Here is a 25,555-nt window from a genome sequence, read left to right on the forward strand (position 1 = left end):
CCCTCTCCCAGCACCCACCTTCCCCCCTTCTCCTCACACCCTGCCCCTCTCCACCTCCTCCCCCTGTAAAAAAAACTCTTCTGATGGGAAAGTTAAAAACATTTAAACGGCCCTTTTTTCTGCACGCTGGTATTTTGCTAGGGATTCTGAGCTCCCCCTTTTCCTGTTTCCTTTGGAAGAGAGATCCCAGAGTTCGGAAGGTAATGTGTTTATTCATCTGTAGGGTGCACTCAGTTCAAAACCTTTTCAAGACCAGCTTCTGGTTTATACTGCTACTTCTGATCATGAGAAAGGAGAGGAGGAGACTCAGGCAAGGAAAAAACAAATGTGCTAAAAAAAAAAAAAGACATTTTCTGGGATGGGTATTTACCCGAGGATCTTGTGATACAAGAGCCAAAGCTACCAATAACCTTCTGGAATCTGTTTTTGAAGCATTTTAAAGTTTTTCTTTAGGAAATAAATGCTTTTACATAGCATTCATTTTCAGATGGATGAGAGCCCATAAAAGTCTGTATTTTTATGCATCTCAAATGAAGGTATTGTCCAGTGATAGTGGGTGGATAATACTGCAATGAATAAGAAGACAGCTGGCAAGACAAGTCCCTCTCCCAAATAAGTCATAAAAATCTCAGCTTATTGTAATAAGACCATTAGAGCTGATCAGGCATTTTGTAAGAGAGTTTTTGCCTGCCAGGAAATGCCAGCATGGTGAGAGAAGAAAAAGTGATGCAGAAATGGGCTTGTCCCAACAAATCCCTCTGAGAATCTGCATGTCTTCAGCATGGCCAGGGGAACCCCAGGGACTCCCTGGGCTGTTTTGACTGAGGCACAGAAGGAAAACTCAACCCTGCCACAATCCCCACCATCTCCAGCCTCGTTTGCCACCTCCAGTGACCAAATCCTCCAGGTCTGTGGATCACAGAGCAGCTGCACACACACATAAGCTGCTCCACCTGTTTCTTCAGGCATCCAAGATCCCCATGGTTGGATGGACCAGCTGAAAGTCCTGGAACAGGTCTCCAGTTCCAGGAAAGCCCACCATACAGTTTTTAAGGGTCAAGTGTTTTTGCTCTTTACACTGACCAGGGCTAGAAATATTCCCCCAAAGAACTGAAATTATTGCAGGATGGAAATCCAGTTTCCCAGGCAGCATTTAAAGAATATCTTCCTCTCTCTGAAGTGCTGCCTGATGCTGGTGATTGACCTCAGCTGAGCATGAGGAGCTGCTGGAGGAATACTACAGAATAGTAGCAATCCTCCCTTGCCTTTGAGCCTTTAAACCCTGATGTGATGCAACGTGTCTTGAGTTGGGCTCAAACAGCTGCCATCAATTCAAGATTTACAGGGAGCCAAAGAAGGACAGGAAAAGAAAAAAATCCAGTGACAATAGGGACACCACTGAACACACCAGTATGAAAGCTGATGAACTAAAACACTCTACTATTCCAGTTCCTTGCATTTTCTACTTTAGGGCAAAGGTCATTGCTGAATCCTTATGCCACGTACAGTATTATTTTCTCAAACTTTTACTATTGCAGACTCCAACTCTTGATGAAAAGATGGATTGAGCACAAGCCTTTCAGCAGCTAGAGTTTGTTTTATTCTTAAGAGAAATGAAAAAAATTAGAAAAAGAGACAAGAAACCCACACTCCCTTGTGCTGGGATAAGAAACCCAACTCCCTTGCAAGTTGTACCAGTTCCTCATGACCCTCTTTTGCTTGAATGCTTCACCTATTTTCCCAATCCTTCCCTTTACTTTTGGCTTTGGACAGAGGATCCTCTGGCTAAGGGAGTGTCACTTTTCCGTTTTGTCCCCAGCACAATGAAACTAATTTCAGCTGGGACACTGGATGTCATAATAAAAGAATTTATTACTTCTTCTATGACAACTAATAAGGGCAAAGCCATTGGAAGAGGGACATGTGAAATAATTGCCAGAACTTCTGAAAACTGAATAATTTGATGTTTTCACAATTTATTTCAATTTAGTAAAAGGTTCCATAGCCGTGAGTTATTTCTCAGACATAATTAAGAACATTTTAAACAAGAAGAGGCCTCTTTTACCCCAAACAAGGCTGGTTTTGAGCAAAATCACCCCACATAATGGTTGACACTCCAAATTTTAAGTCAGCTGTGACCACAACCAACATTTACATGAGAAATGTACAGAGTTTAAATTCTCATTTACACTGAGAAATCTTTACAATAATGCAGTAAAGGACATTTTTAGCTACTTAATATCTCTTTACCAACCAAAGAGGCCTCATGGTAAATGAGACACAGCCAGTGACTGAAAAACCACAATTTGGCGAATGTGCCTGGAGTTTCTGAGCCAAGAAATGGTGTGAAATAAAACTGATGTTTGTTTTCCCCACAGAAATTAGATTAAAAAAATATGTACAAGTTTCTTACGGCAGCAAAGAGTTTTCTTCACTTCTGCTTGCCCTGAGTTGCTAGAAAGGGATGGAGCTCCAGCTGAGGAGAACACTGACAGCCCTTCCTACTCCTTAGTCTGAATGATTTTTTCCTTCTAAAGCTGTTGTTCCTGAAGCCCAAGGGATTGAAATGGAATTTTGTATTTAATTAAAAAGAAAAGAAAAAAAAAAGAAGAGGTGGTAGTTCAGCTTTCCAGCAAGAGGCTCTGGAAGCCTCCCTTCCCCACAAAGGAGTGAGTCACTTCTTGGAGGACTTTGGAGAAGTGCACAAACAGAGGAAGATGCCACATTCCTTTATGCTTGGCCAGAGACAGACTTCAATGGCCCACAAGGCTTCTTCCAGTCCTATGATGTTTGTCCCTTATAGGAAAAGTAAATTCCTAGGCATCAAAAGAGTGGGGAAAGCTGGATAATTCAACTCCAGCAGCTCAAAGCCAAAAGCCAAACATGGAAAATGAGAAAGACAGTCTCCTTCTTTCCTTTTACAAGCAATATCTCAGTTCTTTGGCTACTGACCCACAACAGCTCCACCATCACTGTCCATCTCACCTCTTCCAGCACCCCCTAACCAACACCAGCATTTATGACCCACTTTGTTTTCAGGACTTTTCTGGAGATTTAAATAAAGCCACATCTTTACATGGGCTCTGTGCACTGGGCAGGGCTTGGTAGCATGAGCACAGCATGGAACACCAGCTGCTGAACTTGTGGGAGACAGCCCTGGGTGAGGACAGGAGGCATTGCTGTAACTGGGATGGGAGCAGAAGAACAGGAACTCACAGCTGGAGGCTGCTGGAGCCAGAGCAGCCCTCTGTGGGCAGAGTTTGACACAAGAGAGGCTGGAGTAGCCCATCCAAGCTGCTGTAACCCACTGTCATGCTATAAATAACATCCTCCAGGGCCTCCTTCTCTCACTTCAGTGCCATTTCTTATGTCTGGATAACAGCAATCTTTGCAGCGACCAACCCAGCCATAGAACGAACGAAGAATTTCATTCTCCACGCAGGAAAAGTTTTCTCTCTTTGCCGAGCAGTGGGAAGTGCGGGGAGAGTGAGAGAGGGGAAGGCAAAAGTAAAAGTAAAAAAAACAAAAACCTTGTTATGGTTTCATTTCCAGGAGGGTGAGGTGGGGGAAGGGGAAGAGGGAGCTGAGTTTGACTTTGAACACATCAGGTGCTGCGGAGCCGTCAGAGCCGCGCAAGGCAGAACAGAAAACAGTGCCCTGCACTTCTGAAAGTTGGCTGTGCCTGTTTTGCTGGGAGACTCCAACCAGAGGTGACAGGACTCAGTTATGAAAGGGGAATTTAGGTCAACAATCAAAGCTGCAGTCAGGGGGCCCAAGAACAGGGAGCTAAAGGTTGGGGCTGTTTTTTCTTTAGCATGCTTTAATCGTTCAGTATCAAAGCGCAGAAGAACGCTTGAAAGAGCAAATATTCTACAGGAACCTATAGAAAGCTTTTATCTGTCCAGAGGAAAATAATTAAAACCGACAGATTTGGGTTAAGTATCCCCATGTTCCATGCAATTGGATAAGTCAGTGAAGATCCACTGGAGCAGTTCTTGAGTTCTGCACTGGATATTTCATGGTGTGACGTTGAACCCAATATAGTTTTACAAAGGGGAGAAATAATCTCTCCTTTCCTTTGCTGTGCTTCCCCCAGCCCCACTTCCTTCCACAACAGTTAAATAATTCAAAGTCCAGAGTACTTAAGGCAACATCTCTGTCTATACCATTTCCAACACAGCTAAGAGGCCTCCTGAGGTCACCCCCTGAGACAAGGAGCGGTTCAAGAAAATCACCTAAGGCTTGCTCAGGTGGCAATGTACTACTTAAAGAGCAAAAAGGGGATGTTTGCTGCTGCTATCAATCTAGCTGAATTCACACCAGGCTTTATCCTTTACAAGCTATGCCAGAGGATTCAGACCTGAGAGAGGACAGAGTTCTTTTTGTTCTGCTGTGAAAGACAAGAACTTCATCGTGTAGAAATACAGAGTCTAATACAGCCATGCCTAATTAACATTGAGAATTTAGCCCCAGGCTCTTTAAAATCAAAATCTTTATATCAGTGTAATTTAGCATCAAATTAGGCGTACATTGTGTACTGTTTCTCAAATTCCCAGTCACTCATTTGCTCAATGAGATACCTTGAAGTCTGAAAACAGGGAGGTGAGAGCAACTACAGCAGCAAGACATGAATTTATAGTGGCTGGTTAGTTATGAACATTACATAAATCCTTCCCTGTTGATAACAAAATCATGTGGGCTGCAAAAGAGCAGCCACTGGCATGGACAATCATATTAGTGACACTCCAGTGAGCCTATTGTGGGAATACACCCGCTAACAGTATAGAAGAGCTTACTGCAAATACATCTGGTAGGCTGGGCTTAGTGAGAAATTACAGATTGTGAGGGTTTTGAGGTGTAAGGGAACACACAGCACAGGGCAGAGGCGGAGCTGAGTCCTTGCAGTGTTATAACAGGGCCAGCCCAGGGCTGGGAATGGCTTTTGCTTTTTCTCCTTCATCTCCTTCAGCCTCAGCGTAAACAAGGGTTAGTGGGAAGGTTTGCTCCTTATCTAGATCTCCTTAAGCATTTCACAATAAAGCTGCAGGACCAGTGGAGACTGGTGCTTGGTGAATAAACGGTTTATGATCTAATAACCAGGTTTAGGCAGCCTTTTAGATGGACAGAAAAATGCACATCCTTCGCAAGGGTCAAACTTCAGTCCTCCCTACAAAGTCTGGGATCACAGGAAGATTCCAGACAAGGGGAAGGATATTGTAACACCTGCAAAACTTTTTATTTCTCCTGCCTTGTTCCGAGAAACAACTGGACATTTTTGGATGAAGCTTGGAAAATCAGTACGTGTCCATGTTATTAGAGATGATTTTAACACACACAGGCATAGGGACAGCGAAGATGGTAGAGACAGGCTTCCCTTGGATCCTGCTTGAAGTCAAACTCTGATATTCCATCAGGAAATCACTGGTGTATGTCACAAATATGGGAGACTTTGCATCCAGCTTGATTCAGACAAGAATTCAGGATTTTGGCTGTCAATTTAGACAGTCTAGTGTTGCCTTATTAAAAAGTTGAGTTTAGTGTTTATGAAAACCCAGATAACCTTCAAATATCAGAATGGAAAGCACTCAGTAAGTTTGTTAGTTTGGCTGAAAGGGATCATCACACACCTCTGAACTCCCAAGCTTATCTCTGCTCACTTCCCAGCAGAACCAGATTACAAATTAACCCTCCCATTGTACATGAGGCATCTGATTCACCTCCAGAGAAATCCAGCATTAACACCATTCCCACTTGAAAAGTAGGTGTTGCAAAACACAGGGATACACATCAGGAGGAATGCATGGAAACCATTCATCTTTCACAGACACATGCACAGCACACACAAACCTGAGAAAAAGGACACGAAGATAAAGGCACAGCAGCACAAGGGTCACTGGACTCACACAGATTAAGGCACCCAGGAATGTTTGGTGGAACACAAGTCACCTCTGCTTCCACATCTCCTCTTCCTCCCTGTGCTGTTTGCCAAACAGTGATTAGCTATCAAAGCTCTACTGAGAAATTTACTCTTGCTCACACTGAGTGGCTTTCCTCCCCTTTGTAAGTGTTAATGCTTGAGAGCAACCACAGAGTGTCTTCTGTGGAAAGAACAGACACGTAATACCATAACTTCCAGGCAATCTAAATGATAAAGAGATATTCCTGGGCTCCTTTTAGAAAACAGCAGAGAGAATTGATCATAAACTGGGTCAAGATAGGTCAGCATACCTCAGAGCAGATCAGATGGCCAGAGCATCCCAGGAGGAAATATCCTCCTGGAAGGATTATTAGGGGCACATCTGTGCCATCAGATGACCGTGCACAATACCCATCAGCTCACGGGGAGTTCAATATGGCATTTCCTTTCAAAATGTGCTTTGTGTCTGACAAGCAGTGCAAGTCAATCAGCTGTGGCAGCGCCCGAGCCCGGAGCGGGGCTGGAAACGCGCCCGACACGCTGCCCTGGACGGCCACAACCACAGGGCTGGGAGAGCTGGAGCCCTGCACACGAGGTGCCTTGTGGTGCTGATCAAAACACACAGCCAGGATTAAAGGGGGGCACAACAACATGGCTTGTTTTGCCTTTTAGAATTCCCTTGTCTCTGACCTTTACGGCAGCTTTAGGGCAGCGCTGGAACCAGCTGAGCAGTTACTACTCCCAGCTGCAGCCAGGAGAGCTTTTACACCATTGCACAATGTGTGTGTGTGTGTGTGTGTGTGTGTGTGTGTTTGCAGGGGGGAGGTTAGGGCTGGAGAACAAAGGAGGAAATCTAGTGGCACCTAAATCAAACATTATGATCAATGAGGGAGTGGGAAGAGAACCTGGGGAGCAGGGACAACCTTACAACCTTTCCAGGATCAGACAGATGGCCAACATCCACATTATTACAGAAACAAAACAAAAACAAAAAATTCCATGAATGCAAAACTAGGGCACCCTGCGAGGAGACTGTAAAAATCACATCATGATAGCTTAGACTTGTCTTTGTAATTGAGGGGCATTTCCACATGAAACAGTTCTAGTTATTTAATTGGATTTTGAGAACATTCTTGGGCAGACACTTTGTGAGTGCAAAACTGAGTAGTTCCAGTGCATTTGAGCTGATTTATACCCTGCAAGGACTTTGTCTTGTGAAAATTAAATATCTTATTATAAAAAAATATCTTAGATCTTATCCAGACCCAAATATCTTATTGCATCTGGCTTTCCCATATGACTGCATCTTTCCTGTACTAATAGAAACAACTGAGGCATTTGTCAACCTTCAAAGAACTGACTCCACAACAATCCACAGAGCAGGAGGCTGCAATAGCAGTGGGGAGAAGGGAGCTGATCCTGCCTGCTTTCTGCTGTGGCTTATGAAAGGGATCTGGGCCTTCACTAATCCTGACTATTTCATGCCTCAAATTCCCTGCTCCATACTTGCACACAAGTTCCAAACCCATACACAAACCACAGAGATATTTCTGCTTTCTAGGAAACGTCCTACTGAAAAAAAACCTGCCTCTCTAACATGATATAACTATTATAGTATGCATTCCAGATAGGCTGGAGTCACCACATACTAACCTAAGTATAGAATTTTAGAGCTTTATTATTCTGCTCGGTTTGAATCCAATTTCATTTGTTTTGGTATGATTTTCCTCCTGGAAATACCTGAGCCTGTATTTCTGCTCTACAAATACCAGTGATCACTTGATCTGTGAGCACAAATAAATAGACATCTAAAAGCAAATTCTCACACAGATACTCATGATGTCTTAGAAGTGCACAGAAACAAATTCACACCTATTAAACCGAAGACTGTAGCTGTGAAAATTCAAACTTTAGTTCTTAAAGGACAAGATGGGACAGCGATGGGCAAACCTCCAAAAGGTCACAATTCTGCTTCGCTTTCCATAAGTGTTGCCAAAGCTAAATCCTTCTCGAAAGTAATTGACCTTCTCAAGTCTGCAGAACTGGGAGAAAAATGTAAAAGAAACAAGCTACCTTGGAAGATTTTTGGCAATTCTTGTATTTAGCTGAGCAGCAGGAAATATCATATGTCCAACCTTTCTTATGTTATTTCAGCCCTTCTACTTCTGGTTAAATTTGGAAGCAGAGCAATGAAGACTAACAAAATACCATGTACAGGCACGATTTTCTCTGTGCAGGGGCCTATATGTACATGTGCACATGGCTTGGAGGGAGCAGACTGGGGCATTTGGAGCACTTGGCTTGCATTTGAGTTTTGAGGAACAGTCTCCAGCTGGGGATGGCTCAGATGAAATGAAATCCTGTCTCAGAACATGAATTAGCTTCAATAGGGTTTTGGTCAATGTTTGCAACTCAGCTAAAGCCACAGGAATAGGTCATTCCAGTACCCTGCATCCCCTGGACTGGGGTTCTGCCCTGGGAGTGAGGCAGACCACCCAGCAAGGGGATGACAACTCAAAGTCATCCCCAAGTTATTCTCTGCTTTCTCATCCACTTTGTTTATAATGGTCTGGTGCACTGGTTTCACATTCCATGCATTGTCAATGGTCCCACTTCCAGAGGGAAACCTTAATTTTTGCTCCCCCAAGTCTGTTCTGGAGGTAAACTCTTGGCATCACTGAGGTCAACAATAAAGCTCTTAAAGCCTTCAATGAGAAAATATTTCCATTTTGTTTTTCAGTTGATTTTCAGACAGTGTACTGGACTATTTATAGGGCAGAAGTCAAGTCATTGCTCAGCACATCATTCTGGAAAAAGGTGACAATATCTAAGCAGGATTTAAAATACCATATGAAACAGAGCCTTACAATTCAACTGCAGTGATCGTGAGGAAACACCACAATCAGCTGGAATTATTGTGGTGATCAGAAATATCCCACCAGTGTCAAGGAGAGTCCATAGAAATTAAAGAGATAAATTAAAATATTTGAAATTAGTATCTTAGTGCTGCTTGTGCTTTACTGTTGGCTTCAACCATTTTTTCCAGTATAGCAAAAAACCCTCAGAATACTCTGACATTAGAAGTTCTTAGACACAATATGGGTGATCACTGAATTAATTCCTCTTTAAAGACCTTGCAGTTTGGAAAAACAATTAGTTCTATATTGAAAGCTATGGTGACAGATATTCCACCACTCTGCTCAGAAAGGTTTTTCAATTACTGACTGATCTCAAGGCTAAAACACTGCTAAAATACTCTGTTCTAAAGTTGCTTAGTCTCCACTGGATCCACTGGATTTACTTATGTCCTCTAGTATTCATTTCCAACCCACAATTATGAGTTTAATATTCCCAAAATACTCATTTAAAGATCATGGTGATCAAGCCACCTCCTAATCTTCTTGAGTCCAACACTTCAAGACTTGTTAGAAATCATATAAGTATTGTCATTGCTAATTGTTTTCTCTCTAAATCCTCTCCCATACAACATCCTTCTTAAACTGTAGACACCAAAATGGGACAAAGTGCTTTGGCAACAGCCACTCCAGTGTCATTACAGGGGTAACACAACCTCCCCAGTCCTGTTCAATATCTCCTTGTTTACCCAGCCAACAATGACTCCAAACCTTTGGCCACAGCCCCGCATTGGCAGCTCACATTTGCATGCTTTATCTATTCCAACAGGCAGTTGTTGCTCCACATTCAGCTTCCAGGTGAAAGATCCTTTCCTCCCATCCATCCTTTGTGTGTGACCTGCTGCCCCTCTCTCTATATGAATGACTTCACATTTGGCTTTACTCTAATGCATAGTTTTCATGTTCTCAGCTTTTGAAAACACCCAACTGAGAGTCCTGTTTTGGTCATTGTTTACCACTCCCTGCACTCTGCAACATCTGCAAATTTTATCAGCACTGATTTTGTTTCCTTGCAGGTTGTTGACAGAAAATATTAACTAGTAAAGAGCCAAGATTGCATTGTGCTGAATAGGAGGGAATGTGGCCAGAGTCGCACTGTTCAGGCAATGGCTCTGTTTTTCAGCAGGGGAAAATAAATACCTGTGATACTCATGAATACGAGCTTACACAAGTCAAGAGAAAAAAAGATGGGACAAATAGATAAGTAGGAGATTGGCAAGATGTGCCCCCTTTCTGTCTTTCTGTCTCTTTGGCATTCCACAACCTCGGTCTTCCCTTTACAGCAGCACAGGAACCCAGCACGACCCTGGCCAACAGTTCTTCTTGGCTGGGTATTCCAACCTGTTTGTGCAAAGGAATGGCATTTGTCATTCACTGCTTCATTCATGAAGCATTAATGACATTTCCTCTTCCTTACAACAGCATCTCTCTGCAGGCTGCTGAGAGCCCTTATCCCAGCTTTGGAGATGGGAAGGACAGAGCTGAGGGCACCTCGCACCAATTGCAGAGCTGCAACTAAAACTCCAAAGCAATTCCTGTGCACTTCCACTCTGCCACAGAACCAGCAGCTGGAATTAGCAGGAGAGGGAGTCTGCTTCTCTCACAGAGGAGTTGCATCACTGCTCAAACAAACACCCTTTCTTTCTCCCCAAGCATCTAATTTATCGCTGAAGGAAATCTCTGTTCTCTTTCCGAAAGCACCAGCCAAGAAGGAACCTCTACCCTTTGCAACAGCCTCTGTTTTCTCCTCTGCCAACTGGTCTCTATCCCTCCTTCCCTTATAGAGCATCTTGTTGTAATGCCCTGCTAGAATAATGTTCACATAAACCCGTGTGCCTGTTCCAGCTTGTCCTGTCACCAGTGTGTGACAAGTGTCAGAGAAATCCATAAAAGCCAGGCTGTTGGCTCGGCAGGGCAAAGGACACCATGTGTTGAACACATTGACAGTTCTCAATAAATAACAGCCCTGCTGAACAGCTGGTTGGATTGCTGGGGTTGGGAAGAATGTTGGCCACATTGCCTACTTGCGTGCGTCCTCCTCGGTGAGGCACAGAAAATCCCGGTGTGGGGAGAGGAAATACATCACTCCCAGATTATACCAAAGAGGAATAAAAAAAGAAAGTATCTGAAGAGAAGTTAAAATCTCTTCTCAAGTTTTGTGGCCAATATTGGACATACAGAAGTGCAATAGGTTGTTGGTTTGTTGATGTAGGTGCAAAAGATGTTCCTCCTGAGGGAGGGGAGAGTTGGGCGGTGGTAGGAAGAGCTGTCCTAATCTCATTTCCTTCTTCCCTCTCCCATGGAATACATAACTCCCATTACATTCAGGCTGAACACTCTCCAGTCTGAGAGCACAGTTTCTGTTCACAGAACAGTTTGGCCTTCACAGCATGAGGCAAAACACAAGGTTTTGGCAAAAAGAATTTTGCTTCTCTGCCTCTACCATCAGTGTTTGAGGCTCAGAGAAGAGTTTGGACCAACATTCAGCCTCCTCCTGCTGCAAGGTCTCTTCCTCCAGGAGTGCAAGTGCTCCCAGCCCACCTTTGCTGCCAAATCCCAGCCCTGCAGAAACCTCTGGAGAAGAAACACGGCCCCCTTGCTGTCTCATTTTGCCTCTGTGAGATGCAGCTGCTGTTGCTTCCCTCTCTGGCCTGTTCCATGGAGCCTGCAGGTGTTTGCAGATGGCCATTTCCCAGTAAAACTGGTGGTATGCCGATGTTTAAAACAAAATAAAATAAACCCCCCATGCTACAGTGTCCAGTTGAAGACCACTGCTGTTTGAGCATTGCCTCTGCTGAGACACAGAATGTAAACAGTCTGTTTGATTAAACCATCCCCAGCAAGAGGACTGCGGGGAATTCCAGCCCTTCCCAGCAGAAGATCCTCTGCTCTTCAATAATTCAGAACTCCTCAAAGGGCAAGAATGAATTGCTCAACTTTCCTGTGAGGAGAAACTGTTGATAGTTATGCTGAAATTCTTGGAGGAAGCCCACCAGGATAAACCAGGTCCATTTCCACCACTGCTCCACCCTGCTCCTTTATTTAACCTGCTGGCAGGCAAAGGGATTGTGCAACAATGGATAAACTCTGTCCAGGCTGCAATGCAAAATGCTCAAAAGCTCATTTCTGATTTTCTTCCCCCCATTGGGATGGGAGGTGAAGAGACCACACTGGGGTAGCCTTACAGATAAGACGTGAATGAAAATATTTGTTCAGTAAGAGAAACTACTCTTAAAAAAATAAAAATAAAAAAAATAGACTATTTTAAACCATCCCATTTTAAGGTTTGGAGATTCTGCCAGCACTGGACACCTTTTATAGTACACTTCTAAAACTTTGAGGCTCTTAGAACTAAAAGTGGGACCACAGCTTCCACATCTATTATATTTGTAAAAGCTCTCTTAGACCCAAATTCCAAACGCACTCGTTATGGAAGAGAGAGAGCCTGGAATGATGACACGAGCCCTGCATTGACACCCCACCTCTGCCCAAGTGAAGAACCATGGCCCTGACCAGACTGCTTCCCTTACTGCCAGAGCTTTGCTATATCTGATGATCTTCCTGTGCATTTTGAGTGGCCAGAAAGATTTATTAGAGAATCCAATTATCTCCTGGAAGGAAACAAACATCTAATCCACTCACCTTGTACCTGAGAACAAGGTGCACTGCTAAAGACACAAACCAGGAGCAGCCACAAGAAAATGGACTATTTATTCAGTTGCCTCTGTGCTGTCAGAGATTTGTGGGACCTCTGGAAAGAGTCAAAAAACATCCTGTGCTTTCCAGCTGCTGGCACCATTACCGTGCTTTGCTCATGCCCAGGATGACCACAGTCCCATGTTACCCACTCCCCTGGGTCCTGCTCACTCCTGCCTCCTGAAGGGGTGGTTCTGTGAGAATGGTGTGCAACACCAGATGTACCATCAGCCCTGTGCTCAGACTATAGTGGACAATTATCCTTTGGGCTATTTTAGTCCTTTTACAGCCTTTGCGCAACTCAAGAGCAACAGTTTTGCCAGGAGCCAGAATCTAGATTTTGATGTTAAAACAACAACAACAACAACAACAAGAAAACAGACAGAATCAGTGGATTTACCAAGAAGAAAATCTACAGGGTTACTGAAGTCGACCTTCCTGCTTGGGGTTCCCAAATGCTGTCCATCCTGATTTCAAAGTAAATTTAGACCACAATTTTTCCCCACTTCTTTTATATTTTCCACGATGATGGGAAAAGATGAGGAAGACACAGAGTTAGACAGGCAAACATCTCATCAAAGAAACTCCTACAAGCAGATGGAGGGTAGGAAACATCCAGCAACCCTGCTGGCTCCAACCCACAGCCGGGCCTGGGTGCGTGGTTGATTTTCACTAACTAACTTTTCTTCCCGTGAACTTCCTCTGAGGGTGTTTGTTTATAAACAGAGGAGGGAATATTATTGCTGGAGATGGGACAGTACGGGCGGGGGTGAAGGAGTTGAGGCCACAAGCCTGGAGAGCAGAGTTCAGGAGTGTTTGTTGCCGGAAACACAAAGGGCTCACTGTAACACTGGTACATGGCCCAGTGCCACAGCCTGCAGGGATTACGATATAGGTATATGCAGAAAATACTTCAAAAAGCAAAAAACAACCCCACATTGTACAAATGTTTCCCACTGCATCACCATAACCATTACACACCCATATAAAACCACCGACAGCGGTGACGGTGGCTGGAGGTTGTTCTCCACAACATTCTCCTCTCAGCTGGGTCAGTTTCCCCATTGCATGCCCTCTGTCTGTGCCCCAAGTTCTACACACTCACAGGTCTGGAGCAGCCCCCCTCCCTGGTTTCCTTTCCAAAGGAGTTACTCTAGGTTTACATTGGTGTGTTCAACAGCAGAATCTGGCTTGTATTGCTCGCCCTTCCCTCTGCCAAGTATGTTTCAAAACTGTGTGTGTAATCCATTTAGTTAACATTTGCTTTTTCTCCCAGTACTCCTTTTCTCCCTGAACATCTCCATTCACGAGCTACAGCATAGGAGGCTTCCAATTCTTGTCTAGTTTACGCTGAAAATAATTCTCATTAAATTATCACTGGTGAAAGGTGCTGTTTTGACCTCCGAGAGGCTGCTCTGTTTATCCACAAGACAGATGACATGTAAGACAGTAGTAATGCAAGCTCCAGATTTCAACTTTAGCACCTCCGACTTTACAAGCACAGATGCTGCTGCATTCAGAACAAACTCCCATGGACTGGATGTGCAGCCTCCCTGGTGATGCTCCTGACAGAAACACTGGCTGTTCAGCCATGAGGGTGTGCACTGGGTGGGGATCCCTCCCCAAAAATCCCTTGGGGCCCCTTCAGCAGCCTCTCACCTGGCCTGGATTTAACTATGGGGTAAGATTTATGGAGTTGCTTTTGTCCCTAATTTAATATACAGAGGCAGATTTTCAGCATTTCCTAAGAAGATAAGCAGTTACAACTTCAATGTTTTACAAGCCATTTCAGCAAGTCAATACAATAATCAATGTGCAGACGGATAAAAAATATCAAAGTATTCCAATTTAAATTGGAGTACTCTGAACTAAGGGGCTTTGCTGATATTTGTTTTTCTCTCCCATTGGGGGCTGCACACACTGTTCCATCTGAGAAATACAATAATTTGTGTGGATTCAACCATCACCAGTGTGTCTGGCTCAGAGATATGAATTCCAGACCATCTGATTTTCTGCCATCTCCAAAGAGCTCATGTCACAAATTCCAAGTGCCTTCTTCCCCCAGCCCCTGTGTTGTCACCAGCAGGATGTGACCTGGCAGGTGACAGACTCCATCACCACCACGGGCTCAGTACTGCCATCATCCACTGAAGAACCATCAACAGCTCCAAGGAAACATCCTACAGGAGTTAGGGCATGTGACTCCACATGGAGAACAATCTCAGCTGAGGAATAACCACCATCATCCCTAAAAAAACAATAATAAAAACTAACAAAAGGGCTGCTGATGGGTTTGATTGCTGACTTTGTCACCAGCACACTGCCACATCCAGGACAAATCAGAGCATCCCTTTGTTCCTCAATTTCCCTGATTTTAAGGGATGTGTTCTCTCACACCTGAGATTTGTCATCATCAACAACAGAAAGTTTTGTGGCAAGTTCAACACTATAAAACCATAACCTTGCTGAAAAGATAAAGAGAAATAACAACACTAGGATACATTAGTACAGGAGAAAAAAACTCCATTCAAAACTAAGTAACAGTGGCAACAGCAAAGGCCTTTGCTCTCTATTTCATTCCCTGCCTTAAATAAAACAAACAAAATAATGGTGATAAAATCTGTTTCCTCAATCCAGTGGATGATCTTTGTGAATATGTTTCCAACACTAACAGCAGAGAACAGACAAGGAAGAGAACGAAGGAGGGAAGGAGCCTGCAGCTGATGCTCGGTGTCGGGAGCAGGGCTGCTCTTCTCCCAATTCCATGACGACAGAAGACTCCTGGGAATCAGATGAGGGAGGGGGAAGATGGGTCAGAAGAGAGAAATCCATATGGGAAAGTGATTTAAAGCAAACAGAGCGACAATAAATTAGATAAGGAAAAGGAGGAAAAACACGACAGAGGGGAGGAAAGAGAAGAGACAAAAAAGCCTTAAATATCACCCAAAAGGAAGAGTCGAGAGCACCAGGCCCCAGGAGGTGCCCAGAACAGAACAGAGTGGTTTGTTTCTCTAACACAGCAATTCTTTTGCTTTCATGAGCTGGTATCATATCTCTCAGCTGCTGCTTCACCAGGCCAACTCCAGATGCTTCTCAGTTTCGCTTCCCCCTCGCTCCCTCTGTGCGCGAGCGAGCGCTCGCTCCTTGTTTGCGCACGGCGAGGATGGATATTAAACAGAACAATATCAATAATTCCCAGAAAAGAGGCGAGCCCGGGAGCCTGGCTGAGCACACAGCACACTGCCTGCTTACCCTGTGTTCCCACAGCACTTCCAACAGCAGCTGGACAAAGCCACCAACCTGCGGCCACCTTGGAGGGGACACCACCCTGCCGCAGCACAGGCGATGGGAGAGAAGCAGGAAAGCAGAGACAGTGCAGAGAGGGAAGGAGGGAAAGCAGGGGAATCAAGGACAGCAGATAGTAGGGGAAAAACTGAGGCTTGGATGGTGATAAGAGAGGGTGGAGGGATTGGACGGGGAAGTCGCACAATTACATCACCCTGCAGATCAGAAGATGGGAGAGAGGGCTTGGAATAGGGGAGATTTTAACGTTAAAAAAATGAAAAGGAAAAAAGAGAGGGGAAGAAAAAGAAGAAAGGTTGAAAGAGAGGCCAATTTGAGATTTGGAGTATAGCAAAACAAAATAAACATGTCTCCTTCCTCTGATGTTAGGGCTTCACAGTTTTTCTTCTCTCATATCTGAAGCAAAAAAAGTCTGCAAAATAAAGGATACTGAAGCAAGGACCACAGACAGGTCCAGGCTGTAGAGAAGGGCTGTGGAAAACTCTCTGAAATCACAGCCTTCTCCAGATTCAGCCAAGCTCAGTGGTATTTTTCATTATCTTGATCATGTTTAGGATCAAGTCTATGCTTCCTGTGTAATCCAGCCCCATTCTGCCAAGGGATAACTGACCTCTATTCATATTTGTTCACTTCTAACTGTGATACACAATGTACCCTCACTTGGTGCTGCCAAGCTTATGGATGCTCAACAGCCCTCAAATTGTTCTGATCATTGTCAATGAGGATAGCAGAAAGCAAATTTCTGTGGTAAGATATTTCATTCCTGTCCTCTTTTTACCTTGCCTTTTTGAGTTCTGCTCTGCTCCTGCTCAGAGTAAGAGTACTTTAACTTCATGGATGGCTTTGGGGAGAGTAAACTTTATAATAGGCACTAACATCAAATCAAAGCAGTTTACAAGATGTGCCACTTGTGTCAGGATATGTGGGGAAATAAACAAGCTGCTCCTCCTTGATCATTGGAGTTTAAATGCTCTATTGATCTGGGAAGAAAATCAAAGGGGCTTTGGAAATGGTGTGTGTGTGTGCATGCATGCTCACAGCAGAGAAAATGAAGAGAAATGTGGAGAGACAGAGAAAATAGCACAACAATCAAATATTCCTTCTTCACAGAAAGGTGAAATAAAGTCAAGAATCATATACAGATATCAGCAACCCCCAGGTTGGGAAATGGGCATAGAGCAATCGAAGGGTGAGGTCAGGAAAAGGTACATCTTCATCTTCAGAAACCTCTTTTTTGGGAAAACAAAGAACCTAAATGCACAGCACAGCAACTGTGCCCAGAACAATGCATGAAGCAAATACCCAGAACCCAGGCAATAGAAGAGTCCAGTATATTTTGCATTTATGAAATATGAAGATTAATCTATACTGCCCATGTAAACAGTACTAGATGGAAAAATTGGTAGCATTGAGAGAGGAGGGTAAATGAAGAAAAAGATTATATTAGACTTGCTGATGCACTTGAGAGAAAAAAACATAGAGGATTTTGATCAAACAAGTATTTTCTGATGCATTTTCTCAATCATGTGGAATATAAGATGTGAAGAAGTGAAAACACAATCAAGCATTCATTCCTACTACAACTGTAGGGATGTAGGAACTGCCACACAGGCTAAGAGCTGAGAAGGGTGGGAAATGTTTGATAAAATATTTTTCTCAGGAAAAGGGGAAATTAATCAAAACAGACTATCTGTGGGAAAGGATCAGTTTTGGCAAATATTCCAACTTAAAATTTCAATAGAAGTTTCATAACTGTCAAAACACCTGATTCATTTTAACTCTCTGAAAATAACAAAGCTGATACCTTTTACCAGCCAATGTTTTTCTTTCTCATACTTAACAGTTTTCTCAACCAATGTTTTGGATTTTAGGTACTTAAGATGTTGTCGATCTGTCCTTCTCTTTTCCTGTCTTGCATTAAAATGGTGACTCCCAGTCTTAGCTAAAGAGCTTTGGTTTATAGTAGAGCACTGGGAAATCTTCTGTGGCCTGGGCTATATCAGAACCTACAAAGTGGATTTTCTGTGAATGTTTGGACTAATTATCTGCTGTTATATCCCTGACACTGCAGGGGACTGAATTTGGCAACCCAGGTGGTCCCTCCTCTGCTTCTGCTCCTGTAATTTCTACTGGGGAAAAGAAAAGAGGAGCTGAAAAAGCAACAGATAAAATTAGAAGCAAAACTATTATATGGGAGCATTTCAGTTGACCCCAGTCATGGAAGGGTTTATTTTTGTTTTTTCAATATGTCTTTTTGAAAAAAGACACTATACTTTGGCTCTTTTTTTTTTTTTTCTGGCTCAGGCCAGCATGAAAACTCAATGCGAAAGCACTTGGTTAATCCTGCTGCCTTGAGAGCACCTAAACCCTGTTGGTTCTGCAACATTTTTCCATAAAATGTTTTGGGTTGGAAGGGACCTTTAAAAGTCATCCCATCCCACCCTGGCCATGGCAGGGACACCTCCCACTGTCCCAGGCTGCTCCCAGCCCTGCCCAGCCTGGCCTTGGGCACTGCCAGGGATCCAGGGGCAGCCACAGCTGCTCTGGGCACCCTGTGCCAGGGCCTGCCCACCCTCACAGGGGAGAATTTCTTCCTAAAATCTGCTCCAAACAGACTCTCTTTCAGAGTGAAGCCATTCCCTCCTGTCCTGGCACTCCAACCTTTTGTCAGAAGTCCCTCTCCAGCTCTCTTGTGCCTCTTCAGGCCCTGCAAGGCCACCCTGAGGTCCCCCCAAAGCATCTCCTCTCCAGGTGCACAATCCCAGCTGTCCCAGCCTCTCCTCCCAGCAGAGCTGCTCCATCCTCTGATCCCCCTGGTGCCTCCTCTGGATCTCTGCAGCAGCTCCAGCTCCTCCCTGTGCTGGGCAGGGCTGGGGCAGCTCTGCAGGTGGGGTCTCACCTGGGCACAGGGGCAGGGGCACAATCCCCCCTGCCCTGCTGCCCTGCTGCCTCCTTCTGACACACCTCAGGACAAATTTGGCTTCTTTGGCTGCCAGGGCATGAAACACTTTTGAGTTAAAGGTGATCCTGGATGCATTGTGGCATCACTCTCATGACAGACCCCTGTCCTGGCAGAGCCAGACCCAGGCTCCAAGATAGGCATTTCTGCACCAAACCTCCCTGCTCCCCTCAGATGGCTGCCTGAGTGCAAGCAATAACTTGCCCAGTTCAGCACTGGAAAGTGGCCCTTACCTGTGCAGAGGGTCTGGGTTAGGGTTCCCAGGGAGCCAGTGCCACAGACATCTTTTATGAAAAATCCTTTCCTTAGGATGTTTCCTCCTGAGAAGCTGAAAGGCCTCAGGAACAAAATGTGAACAATGGTTATCTGCTGCTGTGGAATGCAACAGGTGCACCTGTGATTGGTCTCATGTGGTTGTTTCTAATTAATGGCCAATCACAGCCAGCTAGTTCAGACTCTCTGTCTGGGCCACAAGCCTTGTTATCATTCTTTCTTTTTATATTCTTAACTAGCCTTCTGATGAAATCCTTTTTTCTATTCTTTTAGTATAGTTTTAATACAATATATATCATAAAATAATAAGTCAGCCTTCTGAAACATGGAGTCAGATCCTCATCTTTTCCCTCATCCTCAGACCCCTGTGAACACCATCACAGAGCCAGCATCAGCGAGCCCCTCTGGGATTTGGGGTTTCAGCTCATCCCTCCCCATGCCACCAGTGCCTGGGGCTGACAGGGGCCACCTGTGCTCAGTGCAGCCACAGCCTCAGCACCCCTGGGTCACACACAGTCCCCTCCTGGCATGGTGGGGTGGGAGTGGGGCTGCAGAGCAGCTCCAGCCTGATTCCCAGGCTGCCCCAACCCTGCCCAGGGCTGGCTGTGGCCATGGCTTCGCGTGCCAAGGCTCTCCAAGGGCTTCCCCTCGCCCTGAGCAGCGAGCCCGCCCTGCACAGCTCTGCTCTGTGCTCCTCCAGACATCCCCAGCAGTCCCTGAGGACAGCCCTGCTCCTGCTCTCTCTCCAAACACCATCCTCGCCTCTTGCTTGCTGCCTCACGCGAGTTGTTCCGTCTGAAACAGCCTGGCTTGAAATAAATCAGGCTGAAATGAAGCTTGGAGAGGCAAACTCAGCCTGGGACACAACCCTGCACCTACAGGAGACGGCCATACGTCATTTAGGAATCTAAATTTGCCACCCTTCACACACAGAGTCAAATTGCCCTCACTGTTTTATTACCATTTAATTAATTAGAGCAGCCTATGTGTAAGTGCTTTAAGGGGAAAAAAAAAAAACAGCTTTCTTCTAACTGTGCTGTTCTGAGTCTACAGTGTAGCTGGTCAAAAGAATAAGACCAGATTAAATTAGAAATGTTATAGAAAGAAAAACCAGTTTCTCATTTTTGTCCCAGCTTCCACAGGCTGAAGGAAATATGCTGTTCAAATGCAAATATTTAGTAAATGACAAGCTGTGAGGGTATTTTGTTCAGTGACCTATGAGTCAAGCCATGTCCAGATCCACAGTCATGAAGTGGATAATCATTTGAACCCATCCATGGGGAAGCCAAACCCACACAGCTTCCCCCACCCTTCAGGATGGTGTTTTAGAGATTTGTCACCTTGCAGGAACATCTGTGCAGGTGTTCCAGCTCCTGTCACTCCACTCTGCCCACCATGGCCAGCACCCTGGGACCTTGCACATGCCAGCACTCATTAAACAACAGAACTACAAGTTTTATATTTGACTGCTCCTTCATTGTGGTTCTTCATTGCAGAACACAACTAGAAAGTTCATATAATTGAAAGACAGGCTGTTGAAAATGCCACATGATCTACCTGCCTATTGTTTTAACACCAGTGAAACTCTGAATAAAATCTCTTTGAAAACATCCTCAAGTTCCCAGCACACCCAGCACAAGGATCAGCTCTGGAGATAGGACCCAGCTCACCAATTCTACCTGAAGTGTACTAAACCAGTATCAGAGTCCAAAACTTCAGAAAGAAACAACTCTCCAAAACAAACATGTATTCTTTAACTCTGTAGAGAGACTAGACCTATGCAGTTTCAATTACATATCTTTATAATTGCTTAATTATCGGACCTGACACGGATGTTTCTCAGTCCCTTACATGCAAAAGCTGTGGCTTTTAGTGAGCTCCACCATGCTGATTTTGGCTTTTCTTTCCCTTGGATTCTGCTGCAGTTCTATGTTCATCAAGGACTGAAGTTGGGAAAACATAGGCACTCCCTTACATATGAAGCCTTATGAAGTTGGGATCATGCTCCCTGTTGGCAGGCTGAGGAATAGAGAGACGGAGGGGAATGAAACCAAGAAGTGGGGGAAAAACCGACAAAACAAAAACAAAACAAAACAAAACAAAAAACCCCAAACTTTTACTCTTCAGAGCAGGCACACCTTCTACTCCAGCTCCCGATGCCGATCATTCATCCCAGCCAGTTGAGAGTCAACATCTCTCTGCTGTGAAAACACCAACCACCCCAGAGCCCAGAAAACACCCCGACTGCGACTCGGGAGCATCCCCTTCCTTGGGTTGGGCTTGAGTTTCCACAGTGGAACCCAAACACCTTTGATTCCAACAGCAGCAAGGTCAGCAGCGCTTTGAAGCCCCTCATTCCTCATGGTGTGTGTGTGTGTGTGCATTACCTAACCCAGCACAGCCCCTCCTTAACCCTTTCCTGCCCCAGCGGGGGAAGGTGCCGGGAGCCGCGGAGTGACTCCGTGCGCACATGGGAGTGTTTACAGAGGGATGCGCTGGGTGTGCACATCCCAGCAGGGTTTGTGCGAGAACTCTGCGGCCCGGGAGGGATGGAGGGATGGAGGGATGGAGGGTGAGTGCGCAGGAGCCGGGAGCTGCTCCGGGAGCTGCTCCGAGGAGCGCAGCCCAGCCCCGACAGGGCTCCTGAGCTTTTGCGTAACGCAGATCAATGGGTCACACTTGCAGTTTCCCAACAGCTTTGCCTCTGACAAATGCCAGAGCAGATAGCAGCGGAGTCAAACAGGGCGGCAATAACATCGCTGCCAAGCAGCGTGAAAATTGGCAGAGCCTGGCACCAGGGCTGCCTCTCATCAGACACAGGGCATGGCCCGGCACAATGACGAACCCACTTAACAGCGCTGTAAAATTAGCCATTTATGAAAACAAATTGAATACTGCAGCAGAGGGTGACGTAAGGAGAGTTGGCTCCAGACAGAAACTCCTGTAGCCTGGATTAGCAGAAGAACTCCGTTATGTCAGGGCTCAGGCACAGGAGCTGATAACAACTCGGGTCCTGCATGGGATTTTTAACAGGCACCACAGGTTTCCCCTATAGGCTCCTGTACCATTTGTAGTAATTTCTTACATGCCAACAAAGAGTGGTGCAAGGGGAGCAGAGCAGAAAGTAGGGGGCAGAAAATAGGGGCAAACACAAGAGCAACTCCGAAAAAGAGGTGTATTCCAGTCAATCCCACCGTTCCCCTCAGATCTGTACAGCCACACAGCTCCCCACTTTGCCACTGGGACAAAAGTTGGGGAGAAATTCACTTCTGGCACTGCCAGCAAATGTGCCCCAGTCCCTTCCCCTCCAAACACCCATATGGGCTCTTGATTTCAGTGGGGTCCTACAGATGCAAATGCAACAGCAGAACTGAGCTCCTCAGTCTGTCACATCCCAAAACAGTGAGAATGTGAAAGCCAAGAGTTTTGGCAGCCAGAACCCTTGATTTCCTCATTGAGGGAAGCGTAATCTCTCCCTAAGCTTGCTGCAGGTCTGGGAGGCTGTGGTGTGCAGAGGATACTCCAAGTGAGTTCCTCTTGGACCTCTTCCAGGTGTTTACACACAGAGCCAAACCTGGCTCCTCTTCAAGAGTGCATGCGAGGGGGGCAGGGGCAGCTTAAAAATAAAATAAAAAATCACAAAGTCCTCCCGAGCTGAGCTGAAGCTCCACGGTGCAAAACTGGGGCATTTCTCTTCATTTTTCACAGTGGAATGTTATTTCCATGCATAAAATGGGTCAAGTGTTTTATACAGGCAACAACCTAACCTCCCCCATCCAATTAAAGTATTTTACTACAAATGATCTTTGTGTGTGTTTGTCTAGGTTCCCTGTCGTGAGAATTAGAGATACTTGCACCAAAAGCAGACGTGGGGTCCTAGGTGTTGGATTAAACACATTAAAAATACTCTAACCCTGTTTTGGGACCGATGAGATCTATGTAAACCCTAATTCTGCTTTTCCCAACTTGAAAGGGAAGCACTTTGAGCCCTGGGGTTTAAGTTAGGGTTGGGAACAAGAAGAGCAGAGTGTGAGAAAGCCAGGGGGGAATAAATCAAGGAATAACGTGGTTCACCTATGAAATCACTGCTCTGGAGGCACACGGGACCAGCCCATGCCCGGCACCTCCTGCCCACCCCGGCAGCCCCGCACAAGCGGCGTCTCCCTCCGAGCGAGCGAGCGGAGAAAGTTAAGGAAAAGCACGGCTGACTTCATCTCAGGTTTTTTTTGTTTTGTTTTGTTTTTGTTTTCTTTAGGACAAAGCAACTTTCCTGCGAGGCAGCAGCGGCGGCGGTCGGGGATGGTGGCAGGGGACAGCGGGGACAGCGGGGACAGCGGGGACAGCGAGCGGGGCTGGCGGGGCAGCGGCGCCGCCGGCACAGGCAGCGCTGCCTCCTGCGAGCAACCGGCTCCGCTTAAAGGGAAAGGGGAAATCCTCCCTGTCTCTTTAAGGCATCCTAGGACATGGAAACCTTGTGCTTTCAGGGAATCTCCTTGCCAGAAGAACTGTAAAACATGTCTTCCCCCCCCGCCCCCCAAGTACCCGTTTCTCTTTCTGACTTGTTTCCTTTTTTATTTTTTTTTAAAGGGCATTTCCATTTTCTATGACTTCCTTCAGAGCAAAGATGGATGTGGCGACATTTATAAGGGTTTGTTACCCTCCGAAAAGTATCCGATTTCACGACAACTTCGCTGCACTTTATCACTAAAGCGAGGAAAGGGCGGGAGGTAGAGGGAGGGAGGGGGAGAGGGAGCGAACGCGGGGAGAGGGACCCAAATTCAGGATGGGCTCATAAAATTTAAATAAGAAAAGTGCAATGCTCCTTGTTATTGTCCAGCTCAGACGGCTTAGACTGGTAGCTGCTTTGAGTACTAAATGATTTTACAGGGCTGTTTGACCTTAGAATCATTGATGTTACACTTGCCATTTCTAAGGGGAGACAAAAATACTCCACACATCCTCTAGCTGCAGTGCGAGTCCCAGCCGTAGCTGAGTGTCGAGGGGTTGGGAACTTTATAAACTCATTTGATTCATTTGAGGTTTCACAATAGCCAAAAAGTTCCTTTATAGCTTTTCGGAAACCACACGCTAACACTGCATCTAAAGAGCGAACAGTGGAGTACACTAAAAAGCCAATAAAACCAAGGAAATCGTAGGGGAACCTTAGATATGCGTTTCCTTGCAGCCACACACCAGTCACATACATTTCTTCCCATACATACAAACAAGCCACTTTCAAACGCTCTACTTACAGTTTTCCAACCTGAAAATCAGACAAAACCCCACCGTGAGAGCTGCCTCCTCTACCTGCACCTCACTCCGCGCACCCAGCGAGACAGAAACCACCCCGGGGCACTGCCATTTCCCCTATGCAAAAGTTTACATAACTTTTCCTGCGAGCCTATACTTCCAGCCGGTCCGCAGAGCTCCGGGATCTCCCGGAATATGTGGCGGGGCGAAGGCGAGCCCGGCGTGCTGGCAGAGGCGCTGCCATCCATCCATCCATCCATGCATCCACGCATGCATCCATCCATCCCCCGTGTGCCGCGGGGCACTCCCGCGGGGCTGGGTGTGCACAGCCCGCTCCCGGACACACGCACGCCTCCAGCCGGCTCCCGGCACCGAGCGGGGATGCTGCAGCCACAGGCACGGCCAGACCTACCTGCAATGACAGCCGGAGATCTCTGTCCGCCCTCGGCTTTCAGCCACACTTGCAAAGTGAAGGCATCTCGGGGCAGCTCCACGTCTGCCTTGAGCCGCAGCTGATCACCTTGGCCACTGAAATAGAGCGCCCTGCTCGGGGTAAGGGACTCCTCGTCGTCCTTTACCTCCCGCTGTTGCCTCCTGCGGGGGACATGCCCGGGCTCCAGCCCAGCAGTGGAGCGCCTTCCTCGGGCTAACCTGGTGGCACAGGTGCCCGGGGCAGTGTGGAGGAGCTGGCGGCTGTGCCTGGTGTCCCTTCGTGCCCTGCGGGAGCGCTCGTCCATCCCACATTCGGGTCCACTGGCTAGGGCTGTACAGAGAAGCGCAAGAGGCAGCAGCAAACTCCAGAGCTGCATTTCCAATCTTCCCCCCCCTTCTCCCCTGCAAATCCTCCCGATCTGCCAGCTTTGGGCTCCTCCTTGCCTTGACTTTCTTCTCTTGTTCACCCTTCTTGGTATTTGCTCTTTTTATAACCCTTCTCAGTTGCTTTTTCTTTTCTTTTTTTCTTTTTTCTTTCTTTCTTTTTCCTGCTTATAGATTTTTTTTCTCCTTAAAACAAATAAAAATCAAATAAATCAAAACTCCTTCTTGGTTGAAATGTATTTCTCTGTTCTTCCTTCTCTATCTGTCTTCTTCTCCTCTATTCCTCCACAGCTGGAACTCCTCTCTCTCTTCTTTTCTCTGCTGAATTTTCTTCCCTTTATTTTTTTTTCTTCTTAAAAAAAACACACACACACACACTCACACACACTCAAAACAAAACAAAAAACCAAAACAACCCCCCAGCTT

General features: G+C 45.8%; 1 protein-coding gene across 1 annotated transcript in view; it reads right to left on the minus strand.

Moving 5' to 3' along the window:
- PAPPA (pappalysin 1) overlaps positions 1-25,302 on the minus strand; it is a 180,656-nt gene extending 155,354 nt beyond the window's left edge. Inside the window, exon 1 of the mRNA XM_064727455.1 lies at positions 24,726-25,302. Coding sequence (XP_064583525.1) covers positions 24,726-25,122 — 397 coding nt within the window. The 5' untranslated portion in view covers positions 25,123-25,302. The remainder of the gene's footprint in view (positions 1-24,725) is intronic.
- Positions 25,303-25,555: the final 253 nt, after the last annotated feature.

This window comes from Zonotrichia leucophrys, chromosome 17 (genome assembly GCF_028769735.1).
Source record: "Zonotrichia leucophrys gambelii isolate GWCS_2022_RI chromosome 17, RI_Zleu_2.0, whole genome shotgun sequence".
NCBI classification, from domain to species: Eukaryota; Metazoa; Chordata; class Aves; order Passeriformes; family Passerellidae; genus Zonotrichia; species Zonotrichia leucophrys.